The 23,405-nt window shown below is 35.2% G+C and overlaps 1 protein-coding gene across 29 annotated transcripts in view; it reads left to right on the top strand.

The window, feature by feature from the left end:
* The window catches only part of ERC2 (ELKS/RAB6-interacting/CAST family member 2), a 522,744-nt gene that overhangs the window by 374,661 nt on the left and 124,678 nt on the right, over positions 1–23,405 (top strand). For 25 of the 29 annotated variants that reach the window (XR_013955471.1, XR_013955472.1, XR_013955473.1 and 22 more), the window contains one exon: positions 12,967–13,101. The exons of 2 other annotated variants lie outside the window; for them this stretch is intronic. Coding sequence is in view for 21 of the 27 variants with exons in the window: in XM_080605891.1 (XP_080462017.1) it covers positions 12,967–13,101 (135 nt within the window). In the remaining 6 variants the exon portion in view is untranslated. Of the gene's footprint in view, positions 1–8,457; positions 8,606–12,966; positions 13,102–14,135; positions 14,519–23,405 lie in introns of those variants that run through there. 2 more of the 29 variants (XM_080605887.1, XM_080605889.1) reach the window with 2 other exon arrangements.

The following is a 23,405-nucleotide window of genomic DNA, read 5'->3' as shown; positions in this document are numbered from 1 at the left end:
TCCAAGTTACATTGCCCTGTTAGAGCAATTTAGAGCGATGTGTTGCATTGTGTATTTTATAGTATTAAAATTGTTTTTATAGTACATTATAAGAAAAAAGAATAGGATTAGATGTTGCAATTGTGATTATTCTGGCTGCTCAAAATATTTAAGCCCTCTAATGTTTAACAAGTTTGGGAACAAACAAGGCTTGCAATGCTTTCTTACAGTGTCTGTAGACGTCACCATCTGTAGACCTCATGATCTGTGGCACTGTTCAGGTTTTGAGTCAGTTCCAATCACTATTGCTTCTGTTTCTGATGTCAGACTAAGTGTTTTTTTTTTTTTTTATTTTCTGAATGTCACAGGTGGAAATGCTTTAGGAATACAGAATACTACTTTAATTACCACTACTACTTTTTTTGCTGCTGCTACTATTATTATTATTTTGGGGAGTTCTGTTGGATGAAAGGCTCGACAGGAGTCAGCAGTGCACGCTTGCAGCCCAGAAGACCCCAGCTGCATCCTGGGTCAGAAGAGGTGTGACCAGCAGGTCAAGGGAGGTGATTGTCCCCCTATACTCTGCCCTTGTGAGACCCCACCTGGAATACTGCATCCAGGTCTGGGGTCTCCCTTATAAGAAAGATACGGACCTGTTGGAGCAAGTCCAGAGGCAGGCCACAAAGATGATCAGAGAGCTGGAGCACCTCTCCTGTCAAGAAGGGCTGAGAGAACTGGGGCTGTTCAGCCTGGAGAAGAGAAGGCTTTGGGGAGACCTCATTGTGACCTTTCAGTGCTTAAAGGGGTCTTATAAAAAGGATGGAGAAGGACTCTTTACTCAGGTAGATAATGATAGGACAAGGGGGAATGGTCTTAAACTAACAGAGGATAGATTTAGATCAGACATTAGGATGAAATTCTTCACTGTAAGGTTGGTGAGGCACTGGAACAGGTTGCCAAAAAAAACTTGTGGATGCCCCATCCTTGGAGGTGTTCCAGACCAGGTTAGATGAGGCTCTTGGCAACCTGATCTAGTGGGTGGCATCCCTGCCTATGGCAGAGGGTTGGAGTTAGATGATCTTTAAGACCCCTTCCAACCCAAGCCATTCTATGATTCTATAATTGTTATTAAATACACAGCTCTTCAGAGGCAGATTTGTTGTACTGTTGGGTCTAATGTTACTTCACAGAAACATAGGATTTGTGTTTGAAGCCATTCATGTGGGTACTACAGACATATTTGACCACTGAGCCTTTGTTTCCCTCTTCTGTTTACTGTCATAATATTGGTCTTTGTCAAGCTTTGTCTGCACCTCACTGTGAACAGCAGAGTAGTCTGAGATCTTTAGTTGTAGGAGTTTTATGCTATGCAAGCTGTTTGTTTCATTTTGAGAGGTAAGAGCAAATATTCAAATATTTTTTATATTGAATTTTCATATTAGGAAAATCAGATTTTTTTTCCCGATTCTCAATGTGGCAAAATGTCTATTAATCTCTGACTTTTAATAATGTACAATTATATCAATGTGTTGAAATTTTTATTTATTTTTTTATTGCATACAATGGAAGAAATGTAGTAATTTCAGCTAGTTTTTGTATATGATACAAATGTACAAATGAGAAAGCTGGACTTGGTAATGAAATTGCAAAAATTACAACTGAAATGAACTATTCAGACCTTGAAGACAATTAGTGCTACTAACCATACAGTTGCAGTTTCAAAGGTCCTGCTTTGTTAGTGAAATTTCTGATTGACGTCTGGTGTTAAATAATCATTATAGGGAAGTATCACAGAATCCAGAATGGCTGAGGTTGGAAAGGATCTCTGGAGATCATGTAGTCCAACCCCCCCTGCCAAGCATGTTGCACAGGATTGCGTCCAGGCAGTTTTTGAATGTCTCCAAAGGAGACTCCAAAACCTCTCTGGGCAAGTATGTTTTCAATGGGTTATTTCCTGTTCTAAAACAACACCACCAAAAACAAACAAACAAAAAATCCCTCCAGCCAGAGAACCCTACTTTCTTATGTTGTTCTTCTGCATTTACTGGGACCTGGCCTGGGATGTCCTCAGGCAGCTGCTATTTCAGAGCCTTAATTATGCTTTTTAACCCACTTCTTCGTGTCTGTGTTCTTACATACTTTTATGTAATTACCAGGTTTAGTAGTAGGTCTCTGACAAATACTTTTAGCATGACTCTAGCCTACACGTTACTTAGTATGCTGTATTATTACAAGATATTTCCTGTGCTTCGAGCCATACTTTTAATTCACAAAACTTAAAAAGGCTTGAAAAACACAAACTCTAAATGCAGGGACCGCTACAGAGAAGTCAGGAGAACCATGTTCAAATCAACATAACTTCAATTACAAGTGTGAAGAAAGCAGAAATTTGGTCTTAGTACTTCATATAGGCATCTACTTATGCCTGTTCTGTGTGCCAAGCATCTAATATCCCCCCTACTGTTTGTGAGAAGGCTACTATCCTTCAGCTCATGAAGAGGGAGACTTATGTGCTCTGACTTCTTATCTTTCAGGGTAAGATAAATTCTGTAATCTTGCAAAGCAGTAGGTCTAATTGTTGTTAATATCAGCTAAATAGTACTCTAATTGAAAAAAATGAAATATATGTAGAACTTTTATGCTCACATTCAAAAACAAATTATCAGATCAAAGTCTTTGCCAAGATCTATATTGGAAACTGCTTTCCACTTATTATTTCTCTCGGCTTTAAATAGGTAGGTTGTTTTCATCATGTTTGCTTCCAGGCAGATAAAGATAAGGGATTCTTTGCTTTTTGTCTTTTTCATGACCATTTATTTCTTCTATGCCACTCACGCTTCATTTAGTCTAACATTTTCTCCAGTGCTCTTTCTGTATCACATTGGTTTACTTCTGTTTTATGACATACCTTAAGATACCTTCAGAAAAATAATTAAAGTAGTTAATCTGCCAAACTTATTTGGTGTCACTTTTTGGAAAAAAAACAATTGTTTTTGACTGTTTCTAGTCTTCCTGTATTTTTTGCTTCATTACAAACGAAATATTTAACAACATTTTTATCTCTGGTAATATTGCCTCACAGGAGTCAGAGCATCTAATTTGACCAACATTGTATTTCACCTAGGAGGAAGTTTGGATTTCCTGAAAACTTGGAAACTTTTTGGTACTGCTTCTGAAACTATTCTTTATACTGTGAAACTGGAGACAAACAAGGCCTAAAGGCAGACAGGGAGTGAGAACAAGTGTTTTGTTTACACGCATGTCACAAATGATAAGAATTGTAAGATTTTCACGTTAAACATCACATGAATTAAATTTACTATATGACTAGATATAGATGGGAGAAGGAAGAAAAAAACATATTTTCTAGCATAAAAACATCACTGTTCTTTACTTCATATGCAATGGTTGTAGCATTAATGAGGTAAAAAAAAAAAGGGGAAAGGAGAAGAGTTAAGTAAGTAGCCAAACTTTTCTACAGTACACTATCGTGCATACTTTTAACCTGCATGCATTCTATCCCTCCCTTTCCACACACTATATCATGAAAAAAAACCACCACACATGCTTATTAGCCCGTTTGGAATTTTAATAGGGGAAAAAATTAATTGTGTTCTAAAACTGAGGGGGGAAACAAAGCAGCAAAACCCTTGCCCAAATAGAGCTAAGAGGAGGAATATGAGGATAGATTATATTACAGGGATGTTAGAAAAAGAAAATGCATAATTAAAACACTCAGTAAAACATAGCTCTAATCCATAGTGATGCATTCTAATACTCATATGGTTATGATTATGATAATTTTTTTAACATCTGGAGTTCTTAGTTACCATACTGTTATGTTCTCATTATCTTTTAGTTACTGGTGTGTGCTTGCAAACGTATTCATAATTTAGTATATAAAAACTCACTGCATAAGCAAAAAAAAACACCACCAACAAAACAAAACCAACCTTGAATATTGTCATATATTTGTAATTATTAAGACTGTAATTTATTTTGCATGTGATTAACATTATGGTGCTAGTGTTATGCTGTTAGAAGTAGCCTGAATAATTAGCATGAAGTATTCCAGAGCTTGAATACTTAACACAAATTGAAGTCCATGTTTTTTATGTAGCTGTAGAATTGGCAAGAAGTCCTTCAGAGCAATGGCCAATTAACAGATCTTTTAACTTGTGGAAAAAGGTCACAAGTCTGTCTGTCAAAACCATAGCTGGATGATATATTTTAATGGTTTGTCTCATTGAATTGTGTTAATTCAAGAAATGTGCTACCATTAAAAAGAATTGAGCACAGTCTCAAGGTTTGGCTCTTTTAAAATAATGATACTGGGTTTATTTTATTTTATTTTATTTTATTGCGTCAGCTATGTAACTAGTGAACCAGCTTGCGCATATCAAGGAGGTTAAGCAAAAGAAGTTTCACTGAAACTTTGCAATGGAATCTCTCTTAAATCTTCTTTCTAGTTATCAAATTAGGCTTACTATTTGATTTAGTATCAAATCACTTATGCAGAATGCATGTATCCCTACTATGTCCAAGATGCTCAGAGAGGGTGGATTGAAATGACAGTGATGTTGAGCATGTTTTTTAAAGGCTCCAAAGTTGGAATTTAAAATTTTTTTTTTGATCTCAGAAAAATATGTGAAGTGATGAGACAACAGAGATGATACAAATGGAAAGTTGCTGAAGAGTAAAATAATAATAATAATAAAAAATCATTAGGCTTTAGAAATACAGGCTTACATGGCATATACTTTTAATTTTCAATGTGGTCTATGATGGTTTCATTGTTCTTTGATGCAACCTATGACTTCATGGTTCTTAGAAGTCATCATGACGGTTACTTCGAAACACAGCAATCACTTCTGAAAAGCCCTTTGTAGCTACTTTTCAAGACTTCTTCTGTTACATAAGCATATCAATACACTTTTAGAATATGTTTTATTATTTAATGAAATATATATACTGTTTTTGTAAAGTCTTCATTTCATGCAAACTGAGAGTGCTTTAACATACTGAGTGACAAATGTGATATGGTGAACTTTAAAGGTATTTGAGGCCAAGTACAGCATTTGTTGTCCAATATTTAAGTATAGGTAAGATATCAAATAACAAAACAGCTACAAATTGTATTCTATGGCTGTTAATAATCTCTGTGCTGTGCAGCAGTAGGAATAATTAGAAATCCATCGCTTGTCTTCAAATAACAGATTTCAAAGAATGTGCAAAAATACTGTTCTGACATGAAAACTAATTTTATTTGGAGAGAATAAATACAGAACTGGATTATTTAGCAAACGTTTTGTTAACCCTCAGCTAATAGAATTCAGGCCCGAAGCACTGGATTCAAACTGAAAGAAAAACAATTGCAGTTGCACATGTTTTCGTGCAATGCAAATGAATTCCACTAGGTTTATGTAACTACTGGATAAACTCGATGAACTATATCGTCTTATGTACACAGCTTTTTAGACTCTTACCTTCTGGATTTCAAGGTGTGTTTTGTTTGTTTTTTTTTTTAAGATTATATTAGTATTTTCTGAAATGCTGTGTTAGGAAAAAAAAAAGCTCAAATTAAATCATTTATTTGTAAAAAAAAAAAAATCAGGAAAAATAGAACTAAACATCTGCCACATGAAGATGTCAAAGTATTTTATGGAAGTATTATTTTCAAATAGTGAGATTGCAGGACATAGAGGTTCTGTGATGTTGAAGATGCTAAACAAGAGGCCATTGCAGATTCTAAGCTAGAAGGTGAGTCTCTAGATTTTAAATTTCATGCTTTTATTACACTCCAGGACCTCTCCAGTATAGCTTGCAGGCCTTATATGTACCTTCTTCCCATATTGTATAGGGAAAAATCCTACCCTATTGAAAGGGAATATTCTAGAAATGTTTCAAATTCCTTTTAGTGAAAAGAGATTGAGAAGAAAATCCAAAGGAAAGTAATAGCTGTTGAATGGCATTACACCTATATCCCAGAGCAACAAATCTTACTATTTTTCCTCATTTGAACCTCATTCATGAGTTTCATTGTTAACTTGATCCAGATGACAGATCAAAGCATAGTTGCCTATTGCCACCTTGCTAAAATATTTTTTTAAAAGACAGTTTTAATATTATAGTTTTACAGTTACAGATTGTTGTTAAGCTATTGAGTCTGTTACTAGTCAATCAAAGACTTTCATTTCACTTCTGTAGATCCTTACTTAAACTCTACAGAATTTTAGAAAGACAAGAAATATCTGTCAGTTTTCATACAGAGCTTGATCATAAATTCCTCGGTAAGTGGGTTAAAAATTCAGTTACACATACCATTCATGACCTTGACAGCTTAGCAAATAGTGATACTGAATGATCAAAGACAACTGTTTCAAGCCCTAAGGGTTAATATACCTGTTCACCTAGCTTTAAGACACTTTTAATTCCTCTATCTTTCCTTTATTTCAAAATGGATATATCATTTATTGAATGCAGTCAATAAATTTAAAGCAAAAAAAAGTGGAAGTTTTTCAGGATAAAACTGATAAGGCTATACAGAGTCTGCAACAGATGCAGTTAATGAATTGTTGCATTTTACAAGTTTACTTTTTTTTTTTTCTTTCCTAAGATAAAGCCAAATTAAAACTTGTTCCGTCTCAGGTGTGGGCCTGGTGTTCACCAGACATTTTCGAAAACAAACAAAACATAAACAACTGGGTATGATAATTTTGCTGCCAGAGATACAGCTTTTCAGCATATGATGAATGATCAAAACAGGAAATTAAAATTTGTAGCTTATCTAACTTCAGGTAACAGCCCAAAACCAAGTTGAAACATACACTGAAAAGTGACAGGCAAAAGTAACAGAGCTTCATGTTCCTTGTCTTTTAATTATTTTTGTATCAAATGTGTTCCATAAAGAAAATGTTAGAGTTACTGTTAGAGTTTGCAAATTCATCCTGGTATGCTAAATTGAAACTAAATTGTTTCAGATTCATGCTAAGAATAGAATTTAGGATTCTTCTGCCAGTGTCTGAGTTAGAATATAATGCACTTCCACTGGCAGAGTTAAAAAGGAATGAAATAGGAGAGAGGTTTGGAAACCTCAGCCTTGAGAAAATACTTGAGACTACTGAGACCCCATCTCCTTTGCAAGTCAAATGGATCACTTATACCTTTCTGGGCTCCTCTGAGTGACACACCCACTTCTAATTTCAGAAAATCTGGCCTATGCTGCAGCTCATCGTTCTTTCAGCCACTAGTGAAACTGGTTTCATTTTGCCAGAATAAGTTAAAATCAAGAAATTCCTTAAGCATTTGTGGGTCTATAGGCTTTGCTATCTTTCCTGGATAAAGGAATTGATCATATGTACATAAGTTCATATATAAATGTGTGAGTATATTTATATACATTGGCACACATAAAAACATATATCTAAAACTAAAGCAATAATACACTGGACAATAGGACTAACTGAGTGCATATCTCTGTGTTGTGGTCACAGAAGATGAAGTCACTGAGGAGGAAATGTAATTTTTCAAAATAAAAGCCCATGACTTCCAACAGGTCATTTCTATCTACGCTGCTGAACTTGAAATTTATTCTCTCCCTTTGTTTAAAGTAGTCCATATCTTCAAGGTAGATTGCAAAAAAAATCAATCTGCTATATTTTGGAGAAAAGATGACAATGAATATGAAAGAAGATGTGGTGTGTAATGAAGTTCTGACTCAACATTTATTTAGGATTTCATCATGTCTTTGAAAGATAGTAGCATCTTGGTTCATGTTTGTCTCTAGAAATATTACTTGTAAAGAATGACCTCCACCGTAGGAAATCGGTAGACGTGATCTTATGCTGACTTGGTTAGATCCGATATACGCAAGGCAATCATATTAGAAAAAGAAGAATACTATAGAAAAAAAGATCAATGGTTATCATAAATGGAAACAAACAATGGTGCTATGTATAGGTCACCAAAATTTTGCAAATGCATATTCTCCAAAATTCTATTTGACACAGCAGTTGATAGAGAGGTTTCAGGAAGCTGTATAGTAGTGTTACCTGCAGTCTGATGTGAGTCAATGAATTTGTAATTGAAATTGTAAGAATGATTTCTTCACAGAGTATTCCATAATTTTAATTGGTGGTGCATATGGAGATTTCACAATATTTCAGGTTTAAAGGCCTAATTTATAAGCCTCATGTAGGCTAGGGTAGCTCTCCAGATACATCTTCATCAAACCCGTAACTTCTGTTTCAGCTGTAATATACCAGTGAGAACACAACAGGAAGAAATAAAAGAATATTTAATTTGTTCAACTTGAAAAAAGTATATATATTTTCCTCAAGAGTGACATAACTTTGTTTTGGATGACCTCCTGTTAAGTGTACACAGGACAGACTTGGTCTCAACATTGGGAAAAAGAATGTGCCATGGCTGCTTTTTTTCTTTTTCTTCCCTTTTTTTTTTTTTTTTTTTCCCTTCTAGGTCTTTCCTATTATATATGGGACATGGGACTGACAACATTTCTTAATCAGGAGCTGGATGGAGATTTTGGGGTGGAAGCACACAGGAATCGTACTTTACATGGACACACTCAGGCTAACGCAGCTGCTCTTCCAGCTGCTTGTGTTTGATGCTTTTAAACGTTGCACTGAAGAGTCTGTTAGGGGCTTGACGAAGTTACACTAGACTGTGAATTAGGAGGTTCTTAACTAAACAGAAGAGATTCAGTAATTATCCATTTGAAAATATCCATGTTAGTATCTGAGTATACTCTGATGATGGGGTATAACAGCCTGATTGGGAAGCAGATATATTTTTGACCACTGCAAAGGCAGAAATGTTTAACTATTTGAGAATGTCTGCTATGTAGTAGTGGAAGCAGCAGACAACTTAAAAGCTAATTCCTCCTTAAGCCACTGATGCTATTCATTCCGTAGTGAACACTGTTACCTAATAAACTGAAAACAAAAATTGATTCTGAGCAAGCTCATGAAAAAACTGTGGAAAAAACATGAGTATCTTAACATATACATCAGGAAGATGCCTACTCTTTACACCGCCTTTGAATTGAGAGTGGTTTTCACCTAAAAAATATTAAATTCTGAGCAAGGGGCTATCCAGACCGCCAGGAAGGGGTTGCTGTCAGCCCTCTAATTTGATTTCAAATTTCAATTAAAAAAAAAATAGTTTTCAAGCTCTGTAATAACTACTTGTTGGAATTAGATTTTGAGAGAAAAATGTGAGTAAAATTTTGAACTATATAAAAGAACTATTTTTGATTTGGGGTTATTCTTGCAAAGTAGTAGATGATGCAGATTAGATATGGCACAGTTTAAATGTATGTGCCAGCATCATTCAAATTTTCATGAATTGCATGTTCCAGGACTGAGTTTCCAGATCATCCTAAAAAGCCTTATTTAGGAATCTGCAGTGCTTTTGAAAGTAATATAAGAAAAAAGTCTCATATATTTCTGAACAGGAAATTTTCAGGCATGCTGAACATGGTGCAGGAAATTATGGCGTTGCCAAGTCAGTAGGTGGTATTTTTCCCCCCAAGTCAGTACTGGAATGATACTCAAATGTGTTGACATGGGACCCTGAGCAGGGGCAGTTACTGTTTGTCTGATAAGCCAATGTCCTAAAACATGGTCAATAAAATCCTTTTCTATGTGTTGTTGTGTGTGCTTGTATGTGTGTGGGGGTGTGTAAAGCCCTGGTGTCTTGAATGAGTTCCAATGTGGTTAATTAATTTCTTCCTCAAATAATAATATACATGGCATTTCAACACCTACTAAGAATTAAAAGAGTTAGCAAGGGAAGTATATGGAAGTAACATTTCAGAATTTTGTTTAGAAGGAGCTGAAAAGGATTGTATTTTTCCTCTGTTTAATTTTCTGGATGGCTTTAGTTTTGTTCCTCCTCCAGAAATCATTCTGCTTATCCTTAAAAGTCCTGCTTTTAAAAGTTTGAATCATATCATGTTTTGTACTGTTAAAGTGAAAGCTAAGTATATCTGGAAAACAGAGTTCACTGTTGAAGTGAACATCTCTCTGACAGCAGCTAAATTGAAGAGAAGCAGAAACTCAAAATCCTATTAGTTGTCATTGTGAAGCACTAACTAATAAAAAGTCAAAGCTATTAAAAATATTTAGTATAATTTTAAGGAATGAACAGCAATAAAATGTTATGTAAATGTTTGGATGGTTTGATGATCATATCAATTGAAAGCAAATCCTAATTTCCTATTTCTTATACATTTTGCTTCCAGAAAGGACAACTAAGGGAACCCTACTGCAGCATTAACAGTTTCTTTGTGCAGATTTTACTGCAATCTGGCATCCAAAAGGAGGAAACATTAGAAGTGGTTTATTTATATTTCAGCACCAAATTAGAAAGATGACATCATTCATTTACAGTTCTTATCCCATGACACGTCTAATCCCCAACACCTCATTACAGGGGACACTTTTAGGATTGCGTATATCATCTTGTTTAACTTTTGCATTCTTTTATGGAATACAGTTGAAAGGTAGGAAATTTAAGGCTGTTCATTGATAAGAAAATAAACTAATAAAATCTTAGGAGCTTCCCCAAAGAGGCAGGATATTACAGTGTTTACAGTAAGTGGGTTATTATTTGTCTATTAGTTCTCCATCTTTTCCACTCTCGTTCAAAAAGCCATCCTCTTTGAATGTAAAGACAAACAGGCTAACTATAATGAGTCACACTGATTTTTTTAATTTTTTATTTTGCATTTTTTTAATTTTTTGTAAAATCAGTAGAAATTCATAACTGACATTCATACAGGTCTATGCTTCTATCTTATCCATGATGGAGAAAATGGAATGATCACAACTGTGCAGAAAGTAGTGTTAAAAAACATGAAAAGACACCATATAGTGCCAGCGCAATTCCTGTTTGAAAGAGTCTACTACTTGACCTGTGGAGGAAATCTATTCTGTAACCCACTGAGAAGATGCTCTTCTATTGCTATAGGGATGCCCATAAAGAGTCTAACAGTGGCTAAAGCATGCACACATCTAATCTGTGACTGTTCCTCTATCTTGTTATTATGAATGTGTTATGATTTTTCTTTCTAATCTTAACTTGAACTGAGTGCAAGTGCCCTCCTATAAAATAGTTTGTCTCCCTAATGGTGGTAATGTGAGGTGCTTGAGAAGCATTATGGTAGTTCAAAATAAAATTAATTGCTAATTAATTAATAATTAGCAATAATTAATAACCTTAGGATTTTGTGTTAACCCTGTGGCTCGTAGTTTTCCTCACATTAGATTGTTATTTTGAAATATTTTTCAATTTTTCAATTTTTGTAATAATATTTAGTTTTCGCTCGCTCTCTTTTTTTTTTTTTCTTTCAGAACTCTTTTCTACTTCAGCAAATTCATTAAAATCAGGGAATTAAATGGCAATCTTTTAGTTTTTACATTTTCTATTTATTAATTTATTAAATCAGTGAAAATTTCCAAACAGAGATATGGTATGCGATTGTTCTCATAGGATAATCCGTTTAGGAAGTAAATTTACCACATACTATCCCATGGACATTTCCAGTTGGAATACAGTTAGACCTGCTAGCATAGGAATATAACCAAATAAATGAGTTGTGTTTAAATTCATCTGTTTAATTTGGTCCTTTGGAACTGATTAGTTTGGGCAAAATCCTGGGGTAATGTGTTTTGACAGCATCCTCATTGGAGTTAATATGCATCCTGCCGCCTTGGAGCATGGGTAGAACTGTGACTTTTTGCAATTGACTTCAGACTCTTATCTTTAATGTCCTCCAAAGTGTCTGTGTGCAAAGTAGGCATGTTTGTGCATGACCTACTCAAGTGGTGTCCTCACAGAGAACTGACACAAAGTAGATAATGCTCCTTCAAGTGCAACCTTTCCCCTACAGAAAAAATGTGTCAGGGTTCAGATTAGTTTTTTGAAGATGACATTAAGTGTCTTTAGACTGCGATCTTCCTTTCAGCCATCTACTTAATACTAATTGTATATGCCTCGAATTGATTCTTCAAATTTTGGAAGAGGTCATTGAGAGCTGATGGCATTTTCTTCTTGGTTTTATCAGTGTAAGTAAGTAAAACTTGATTAGAAGTTAACAAGTTTGCCTGAGACAGCCTTCAGTGCTAGTAACAGAAAAAAAAAAGTGCTGTCTCCATTGGTATTGGGCAAGCAGGTAGTAAGATAGTCTTGGTTCTATGACTAAGGTTTGGGATATTCCAGTCTGCATATTTCATGGCATGGAATAGTTGTAATACTGATAAAGGGCAATGATATGTCTTGTTACCTCATGGTGACATCAATTGCATTATCTGTATGAGGCAGTAGCTTAAGCATAGATCTTGTTTTAAAGATTTATATCTAAGACTTACTTTCATTCGGTCCCATAATCACTTATTTGTCTAAGTGTCTGTGTCTGTATCAACTAGACTTAAGATTATTTTAACTTACTGTTTAGCAGGGTGATCCTGGCATACAACTTAAAAAAATAGCTAATATTTAGCTTTTTGCATAACTATTCATTATTGTTGTTGACTTGCCTCAGTAGATAACCGTAAATATTTGAAGAACACATAATATTCCTGTTGGTGAATTTTTGCAAGTTAATTAGTGAGACATAGTAATAGATTGAAGAAAAAAAAAGACAAATGTTCTAAAATATCAAATTTAGGGAAGTTGAATGTGTTTGTTGACGCCCTTCAAACACAACATCCTTAATCATATCCTTTCCCGACTTCTTTGTGCAATTCTATATATGTGAAAACTGAGACAGATGTGTTCACATGCTTTGTTATCTTTTTCTATTTCTGTTTCCTTTTCTTCATGAGCCAGCAGGCCTGACTTCTACTGTTAGATCCTTGCAGCTACCGAAAAAAGAGTGAAGGAAGAGCTAAGATCTTGCCAAAACAGTATTGAATTAATATATTCCAGCATGTAATAAATTGTCTCGCTTTACATCCTAAATAGACACAAAACAGAATGAAACTTATGGCAGATAACTATGATGATGACCATCACCATTACCACCACCATCACCACCACCACCACCACCGATCTCCTGGGAGGCCACAACACTCCAACCACAGACCTTCTCCAGATCAGGTCAGTCACCTTTTCTCAACTTCAGTTTTACACTTTTACTATTTTGATACTTCAAGGTGAAACAAATATTCCAAAGAAATAATGAGCAATGTAAGTGATATGTTCTTTGAACAGAAATTAATAGCTCTGGTATTTACTTCCATGCCTGAAAGAATCTAAACATTTTGACTTTTTGTCTGGTGCTTTATATTTCTCTTCTCTATCTTTTTTAAAAGTTCCACAGCTATTTTCAGCATTTCATAATTCAACTTTTAGAGTAGAAAAGCAGTGGAAATTCTCATAACTAGAGTGATTTCAGAAGTATCCACTTTGGGGTTTATTTATTTATTTGTTTATTTAAAGTAAATGTATAAATCATTAGTATCTTAAAACTTATGCAGCTTTTCCCTCTGCCAACTTGTAAACCCCTAGTTCTAAATTGTTTTGAATGTATTTTTCTGTTGAAGCTATCAAATATCAGGTATAGTTTAAAATCAAGTGATACATTTTTAACTAGGCATGATGAACAAAATTTCAAGATGTTTTATTTTAAAAATGCTTAATGATTCAGTATTCTTCTTATAATATTATCCTTTTTAGAGTCCTGTGTTACAGGGCTGTCCTAATAAAATGGTCTTCTAAGGTCTGTAGATTGAGAATGGTGACATTGTTCAATTTGGAAATGGAACAATGGGAACTGGGAACCTTTTCCCCCAGTAGAAAAATAATCCCTAAGCCCAACACTGTTTTGATTTTGTAAATTTCAATATTTGTATACAAATAAATACAAATTTTAACATCTAAAACATTTTTTTAAAATACAAAACTCATTTGTTTTTATTGGTAGTAGTTTAGAACGTTAATGAAAGTTAAGTGAAAAGTAAAATGCAGAACTATTAAAACAAGTTGATTGTCACAGTTTTAAAGTAAAAACAGTTATACAATATATGTTTGGAATTAAGAGGTCATGATGTTCTGTGGTTTATTAGCATTGCAACTGTCCTTTTTAATAATGCAGCATGGTTTTTCACATAATGTTGCTGTTCCTTCGGTAGGAAGAAATTTGCTAAGTGTCCAGTGTGCAACCTCAGTTTTATTTTTTGATGGGTTTGAAACAGATGTTTCTGAACAGAAAATGCTAGACCTCTTAATTTTGGAAGACCAGATCCACCAAAAACAATGTATCTGTTTTAATTTTATAATATTGATAATAATGGTATTATTGCTATTATTAACAATTATGTATTGCTATATTTATTATTATAATAGTATAGTTACTAGTTACATTAAATTATCATAACATTATAGTATTAAAAACAATTGAATTATTTATCCATCATGTAATTCTATAAATTACACATTGTATTTGTGTACATACACACCAAAATAGTATTTTAAATTCTAGTGACAACTTAATCTGTCCCTTCAAATCCCCTTCTGCCAGCAGCCATGTTTTTACGGTCCTTTATTAAGTATCTGTATCAGATACTCAACAATTTGTTATATTATAGAATGATGTGTGTGTACATGAATGTGTGTATGTATGTAAAAAAAATGCCACACCACAGGGAATACAAATGAAAGAAACTAGCCCTAGGAGATGAAATTTCAAGAAACAAACTTCTAATTTTGGAATTAAAACAAACATGTAAGCCATGCTGCCAATATGTCATATGTTTCCAGCTGCTACTGGGTGACACTATTCCATTTCAAATTTTAAATTGCTTTGTATGGTGAGCTTGTCAGTTATGGATAGATGCCCTCCTGAAGATGACATTCAAATTTTAAGATAGACTTCTTTTCATGACTTGACTCTCTTTAGCGTACTACAATGGGTGAGAGTTGAAAACTGTACAAGTCTGGGGAGGAACTCAGTCAGGGTAGGACAAAGAAGAAAGGTATTCATATATGGATATATCTAGAGTTGGAAAAAACAATATTTAGAAGCAAATAACTATTTTCCAGGTAGGGAGCCCTGGGGAAAAATAAAACTTTTTTTTTCTCTGAAAAATCCTTGTGTGCTGTTAAATTCATTCATAATTTCATAACGCCTGGGCTGAAATAAAAGGAAAAAAAACAGTGGTGAAGTTATAACTGAGATGTGTGATACACTACTTAGTCAGGAATAGGAGACAAATAGGCAAATTAAGCTTTCTTAGGATGACCACTAGAGCTCTACTAGCAGCAGGAACTGGTAAGTACAAGAAAGATCAATTTATTGAATACCAACTGAAAAACAAACAAAAAAACAACAACAACAACAAAATCAAAACCAAAATAACACAAAACCTAGACAATATAGCATTGAAGTTCTTGGAACATGTTAAGAACTTTTGGAAAGAAAACTTTCAAAGGATATTAAGGACAACAACTACTATCTAGTTGTAGTTCTGATTCTGATTAACAGAGATAAGTTGGCTGACTATATATAAGAGAAGGCAAAATATTCTAAAAATGACCATGAACATTTGGCTTTTTGCAAGAAACAGAATGAACAGAACAGAATGAAGGCAAGATGTGTGGAAAAAAAAAAGAAAGAAAAGAAACAACTACCTCTGTGTTACAAGCTAACATTTAGTGAAAGAGACTCTTTTCAATGCACAATAACAGGTTATTCAGAGAAAAGAATAAATAAGAAAAAAAAAGAAAAATCTGTATCAAAACTTCTTCAAGAATGTATAAAAAAATTAAACATTATGAATGATGGAAATGATTAAAGATAAAGTAGACAAGTATAAAGAAGGTATAAAAGGTAGATACGGATGCAATCAGAAATACTAATATGCAAATAACTAATAATAATAACTAGCAAAAGAATGAAAAGCAGCAAGAAAAGACCCTATAAATATAGCAAAAATGGCAACCTTTCTTGAAAAAAAAGGACACAAGTTGTTTATGCTTATGTGTTCTGGACTTTTTAATTTAAGTCTTAGTTTAAAAAACAACAACAAAAAACTTTAAAAATCTTTAATAACCTTTAATAGTAATTTTGCTATTTAGTGCAGTTACACAACAAGGCACAATTTTCAGGGAAAAACGAGGGATTAACAATCCATAAATAAAATAGTTGCATTCCCATTGGGAGAAGCCAATATATTTTGTTGTAGGGAGTATAAAATAGTAGCTGAAGTAGTCTCTGAACTATCTCTGATTGTATTCAACAACTCTTGTATTGGACAAAAGGGACCCTAGGAGGATAAAGGCAAACACAGTACTTTACAAGTAAAACATATGGAGATTGATTTATCACTTTATTTTACATACTGTAAAAATTATGGAATAAATTATTAATCAGTGAGTCAATAGAAACCCAGTAGTCTCTTTACTGTTAATTTTCAGTAGCTTGGTGTCTGTATCAGACTGCATGATGTTATGTACCTATCTATATATATGTATCTATCCTAATGTTTATCAAATCATGTTATGCTTGCTTTGCTGTTATTTTTCCTAAAAGTTACCTGATCGTTTCCTAATCACGTAAATCAACCTGATAATTGATTACTATAATAAAACAGATAAGCTAGTCTTAAGTTGCATTCTTGAAGGTATGAAATGATGTATCTCTATGTACTCATTTTATTCTTGCACTCTTGTGACAGTTTTGGACCACAGTCTAAAACAGGATGCAGGTCTAGATGGCCCTTACATAGCATGGCCATTCTAAATTTAGTCTGTATTTGTCAATGACGAAGTATGTCAGGCAAATCTAATTTCCTTTCATATGGTTAACTGGCTTTGTGGCTAAAGAAGAAAATAGTAGCTGTGACATACTTTAAATTTGTAAGGGTTTGACACTGTACTATCATATATTTGTAATAACTAGGAGAGTGAAATGCATTACAATGATAAAAGCTATAACAATAAATAATTTTAATTGAATTATGCATGAAATCAGCATGAGATGACTGTGCAACTGATATAAATAGCATGCTACGTAAAAAATTTCAGTTACTCATTGTCAGACAGGAGGGACATTTGCAGCAGGATGCTAAGAAGTCTGTCCTTTATCCACCTTTGTGGAGTATTTTTTAGAAATTATTTCAGTGATTAAATAGGAAGAACACATTTACTGTTGGTAATGAACGAAGCTGAAAGAAACTGCAGGCATAGTAGGAGCAGATAACCTGCTCAATAAACTGTTCCAGTCTCAATAAACAGCTCAAGTCTTAATAAACTGGAGAGAAAGTCTGAAATGAGTAAACTGAAGTTCAGTAAAAAGAAGTCCATTTGGAAGAGAAACTTCACATGTACTGAGGCAATACAATGGCAAAAGAAATATAATCTGGATTGCAAGCAGTATATGGCAACAATGGAATACCATTGCAGTGAAGTTAGATCTAATTCTGTAATGGGATGTAATGCTGGAAAAGAAGCAGGAAGTAATTATTCTGTTCTTTTGAGCATTGGTGAGACCTCATCTGAAAATGTGTATACAGTTGTGAACACCATGCTTTAAGAAAGATAGACAAATTGGAAAGGGACAAAAGGAGAGCAATAAGAATGATAGGAGTTTTAGAAAACATGACCTATGAGGAAGGCTTAAAGAACTGGGTTTGTTTAGTCTAGAAAGTTCTAAAGGCGAGTCATAAGTCTTCTAATACGTAAAATGTTGTTGTAAAGAAGACGATGATCGATTGTGTTCCAGTGCCCACTGTAGAAAGACTAGGAGTGGTAAATTTAATTTATACCAAGAATAACTAGGTTAGCCATTTAAAAAAGAAAACAAAACAAAAAAACACATCTTCTTAACTATGTGTGTAACAAATCTGTAAGTCAAAAGAAACATGAACATTCTTTAATGTGGATGTAATAGAAGCTCATTTCTTGGAAATTTTAGAGAACAGGTTAGACAAATATCTGTTGCACATGATAACAGCTTTACTTAATCTCGTGTTGGTGCACTGAGCTTGGATGAGATGTTCTCCTGAAGTACTGCCATTCTTAAATTTCCAGACTGTGAACAGTGGATTAACCTAGCAAACGTTTAATTGTAAGGCAAACAAATAGGAGTTTCATAGCAAAATCCTGGCTGAATAGTCTTTCTGAGAACAGCAAAGTCAATGATAATTATGTGTGAACTCAAGTAATTGCTTTAGCTTATGTTTTTCAATAATAATAATAATAATTATTATTATTATTTACTATGTTGTATTATTTAGCATTCCATACAGCACTTTTTTTTTTTAATGGCAATTTGATTGCCATGTGCCATGCAAACCTGTATTTTCCATTCAATAGTGTATTAAACGTAAATTCTAGATATGTAGTTTTTGGTGACTGTGGTCCAACCCACTGTTGATGGTGTGAAACAACAGAACAAATTGGAAAAATAATAAACTTGCAAATGATCCCAGGACATTTTTTATTTTGTAAGAAAAAAAGGATGTGGTGTTTATTGTAAGATAAATGCCATTTAATTTTGTACATGTTAGGGAAGGTTTTTGAAAGTTTTCTCAGAAATCCCAGAGAAGGAAGAGGCAGTTGAACATGCAAGGTTAATGTTGAAACATTTCCCATTTCTGTGTATAACATTGGATTTTCTAACTTATGTTGCTACATTTATGTAAAGAAATACTTGTATGCTATGAGATATGGTGGTAAAAGTATGTGCATGTGTATTTTAATACATATTTTTAAGGAAGAATAAGATGTTTCACACTTACTGATGTAAAGCACTGTGACTCTATACCCCCTTTAAAGAGGGTGGTGTATCACCAGTCTCTTGGAAGAAAAATATACATATATCCTACTGGAAACAGGAATACTTTTTGTGTGTGCTATTTGGTTCAGCTATTGATATTTTGTTTTTATGATCATGTTTTCATTATAATTGTTATTCAATATCATATCCATCTATGGGCATTGTACAGCATCATAGTTCTAGAATTAGAAATAGGGTCTCCAATTTCTCTTGAAGGAATTGGTTGTGCACTGTTCTCAGATATAATAGATGTAACAAGCTTTTTCTCTTTTTATGTGATTAGGTCTGTCTGCTGCTAGAGAACAAAACCAGGTTTTCAACCACTTCTTGCCTCTATCCGCTCTTTTTTCACACTGCTGTTTAGAGAGAAATATGAGTTGGAAATCTATTTTGCCCCTGGACCTTAAGTCTGGGGAGGATACGAAAACTTCATAAGCAGTAGGATGATTCTAACTCTCCTCTGCCCATACATATAGTCACGTTACAGGGAGTCACAATGTGTTCCCTAGTTATGTTGGTACATCTGATTTTTATTTGATACAAACAAATTTCCATGAAGTGAGTGCTGCTATATCAGTAACATTGCAATTTTAACCATTTTACTAGTCTTTAAAACACTTGTAAAAAAAAGGCAACCAGGCGATCAGGCCCAGTCAGCATGGGTTTATGAAAGGTGGGTCCTGCTTGATGAACCTGATCTCCTATGACCAAGTGACGCGCTTGGTGGATGAGGGGAAGGCTGTGGATGTGATCTACCTTGACTTCAGTAAGGCTTTTGACACCGTTTCCCACAACATTCTCTTCAAGAAACTGGCTGCTCGTGGCTTGGACTGGCGTACGCTTTGTTGGGTTAAAAACTGGCTGGATGGCCGGGCCCAAAGAGTTGTGGTGAATGGAGCCAAATCCAGTTGGAGGCCAGTTACTAGTGGAGTCCCCCAGGGCTCAGTGCTGGGGCCAGTCCTCTTTAATATCTTTATCGATGACCTGGATGAGGGGATTGAGTGCACCCTCAGTAAGTTTGCAGATGACACCAAGTTAGGTGCGTGTCAATCTGCTCGAGGGAAGGAAGGCTCTGCAGGAGGATCTGGATAGGCTGGACCGATGGGCTGAGGTCAACTGCATGAAGTTCAACAAGGCCAAGTGCGGGGTCCTGCATCTGGGGTGTAACAACCCCAAGCAGCGCTACAGGCTGGGAGATGAGTGGTTGGAAAGCTGCCTGGCAGAGAAGGACCTGGGAGTACTGGTTGATAGTCGGCTGAATATGAGCCAGCAGTGTGCTCAGGTGGCCAAGAAAGCCAACAGCATCCTGGCTTGCATAAGAAGCAGTGTGGCCAGCAGGTCTAGGGAGTTGATTGTCCCCCTGTACTCGGCTCTGGTGAGGCCGCACCTCGAGTATTGTGTTCAGTTTTGGGCCCCTCTCTACAAGAAGGACATGGAGGTGCTCGAGCGAGTCCAGAGAAGGGCGACGAAGCTGGTGAGGGGTCTGGAGAACAAGTCTTACGAGGAGCGGCTGAGGGAGCTGGGGTTGTTTAGCCTGGAGAAGAGGAGGCTCAGGGGAGACCTCATCGCTCTCTATAGGTACCTTAAAGGAGGCTGTAGAGAGGTGGGGGTTGGTCTATTCTCCCACGTGCCTGGTGACAGGATGAGGGGGAATGTGATAAAGTTGCGCCAGGGGAGGTTTAGGTTGGATGTTAGGAAGAACTTCTTTACTGAAAGGGTTGTTAGGCATTGGAATGGGCTGCCCAGGGAGGTGGTTGAGTCGCCATCCCTGGAGGTCTTTAAAAGACGTTTAGATGTAGCCCTTAGTGATATGGTTTAGTGGAGGACTTGTTAGTGTTAGGACAGAGGTTGGACTAGATGATCTTGGAGGTCTCTTCCAACCTAGACGATTCTGTGATTCTGTGAAAAGATAATTTTGCAGTTTCGCACTACAAATTTAAATTTATTCTCTTCAGTTTGGGTTTGAGAGTTGGCAAACTTTCTTAAATTTCACCTGAAAATATTTTGGCAGTCAGTGGGTATCCTGGAGTGCGGGTGTAGTGTTCTTAGCAAGAATATAACTTAATTTAATAAACATTCTGTACTAGCTTCAGTTTCCAAGGGGTTGTAATATGTAGCCTGTTGTAGAGTGCATTACAGTAATCTAATCTGTATTTTTGCATCCAATATCTCTCTGGAACAGACAAAAGACATATCTAGATAAATTTGAACTTCTAGAACATATCCAGATAAATTTGAACTTCTAGAACTTCTAGAAACCATCCTGCCCGATAGCCTAGATAGCATCATCACGAAGCTTCCTGTCCAACTTCCCAGCTCTCTTTCGCTTCTCACTTCTAAACGCTTACCCTTTTTCCTCAGTAACTTTTTCCCTGGGCCCCTTTTGCCAATGTCATTCTTCAGTTTTCTTCCTTGTATTGAAAATATTGTGGAGGAAGTGCCTGTCTGTATCACAAAAGTGAACATGCTGTTGAAGCGAAGTGATGTTACTGAAGAAAGTTGATAGAAATAGACACAATATTATTTCCTACCAAAGGTGCCTTTCTGTACTGCACTCCTTTTGTCTTTCTTGTCTTACTTTCAGAATTGTAACAAATAGAGAATGCTGTCTCAGAAACCACAAGCCTGGTCAAATTGAGACATCTCATTCCCTTTTGGTTTTGTAATCTCAGATTCCTTTCTGCCCCTCCAATTTTGTATAGTATTCTGACTTTTAGGCTGATAGACCACAGTCACTCATATTCACTTACTATTAATTTCCCTTGGCATTTTACATTTCTTGTTATCTCTGAAGCATTCCTTAACTTATTGTCATGTATGACAGATCTCCAGCTCTAGAATGGTCTCCACATAAAAAAACAGCATTCTTTTGCTGTCACCCAGGTCTTTATTGTTAAGATTCATAACATCTTTTCTATGTGGTTAAAAGGTCCTGAGTTCAAGTTGCTGTTTGTGGACTACGTGGTACAAAATGTACTTGATTATTTAAATTAAAAACAGGATCTCTCTATAAAAAAGGGAATTAGAAGAAGTTATGTAGGTAAGCTGGGACATTTATGTTTCTAGGCTATACTTCAGTTAGTTTGACAGCATTCTTAATGTGAAGTTATATATTTGAGAGGCCATATGAAGAATTTGATTCTGTGTCCAAACAGTGGAAGACTAAAGGTAAGACATCCAAAGAATTTTCATACTTTAGGACTTCATTGTCAATCCTGATGACTATATGAACTATCAAATCTTCTTACTGCTTAAAGAGCTGGAGATTTTGAGAGACATAAAATGCAAGGTGTTTCTCATTTCATGAGTTCCCTGAATGCCAAAGCTGTTGTTGAGTCAAAGTCGTATGCTTCACTTCATGATCACCAAGGCTACAAATTTATTTTAATTTTGTTTTATGATGACAGATGATATTGTCATAAAAAGGATTTAGATTTTGAGAAAGTATCAATATCATAAGCTGTGCTATAAAACTGTAAGATCTGTCTGCTTTCCAGAAAGTTGGCCCTGTTCTTAAAAGCTGTAATTGAGGATGGAATGTCACGTGGTGGTGTATGCATGTAGCCTGTCCTTTTACATCTTTTTAATCCAGTCTGGCTGCACAGAGATTGTGTTCCTATCAAAAACATTTTTGATGGCACTTCTACAAGGCAGTGGTGGTTAGAAGTAGATAATTACAAACTCACAATCATAATTTCCATTATTCTGTTTTTCTGAAATCTCAGCAAAGCGGCCAAAAATATAGTTCAAGGTTTCCGAACTATCCTTTTATCAAAAGGAAAAGTCCTCCTCACTAAGACATTGATGTGGCAGTGCGTATCCATGAAGTTTCTGTTAATAACATTCTCCAGTAAGGAAGTCAACTTGTTTTTAAAGAACTGTCTATCTGATATCTGTCTTAGTATTAGATCCACATAGTTTTAAAAATCTTTTCTCGTTAATTTGAGAAAAGAAATTGAATGCAGTGATGCATGAAACTTAACAGTCTAACTGTTATAAAATAGTACTGTACGACTTCTTTTTGCAAGTTTTAGAAGACCATGTGCTGTTAGACAGTGTTTATTGATTTGTGAAGTGGTGACTGATCTTGGAAACAGCTCATCAGCTGGAACTGCTAAATATTCTTGAAGTTGCTGAAAGAAGAAATGTGAAAAACACAGTACAGTTCAGATGAGTTTTTGTTTGAGGTGGATGACTTTGAAATCAGAGCCATAGGACAGTCGAATAATGATTGTTATTTTAGTGTCTGGATCCTGACTGGCAAATCACTGTATTGATCCATATATAATTTTGGGGGAAAAGAGTACATGCTACTTTGTTTATTTTGGCAGCCCTGGCTATTAGCACAATGCCTTATATTCTGTGGCAATACTGGAATGTTGCCAACCTTAAACTCCTGAATAAGCCCCAGGAATACTGAAACTGGGATTTGTCTTTAAAACAAAAACAAAACAAAACAAAACAAAACAAAAAGCCCACAACTTTAGAAGGTGATCAAACATAACAACAACAAAAGGTTATTTAGGTTATTTTAGCTTATTCAAATGACCATGATTGTTTGAAAACTGTGAAATTATTCACATTTCCTTAGACCATGAATAGAAAGTCCAATCTCAGCAGAAGT

This window comes from Anser brachyrhynchus (assembly GCF_964034855.1).
Source record: "Anser brachyrhynchus genome assembly, chromosome: 10".
NCBI lineage: Eukaryota > Metazoa > Chordata > Aves > Anseriformes > Anatidae > Anser > Anser brachyrhynchus.
The sequence above is the reverse complement of the archived record's forward strand: the minus strand, read 5'-3'. Positions and strand labels throughout refer to the sequence as shown.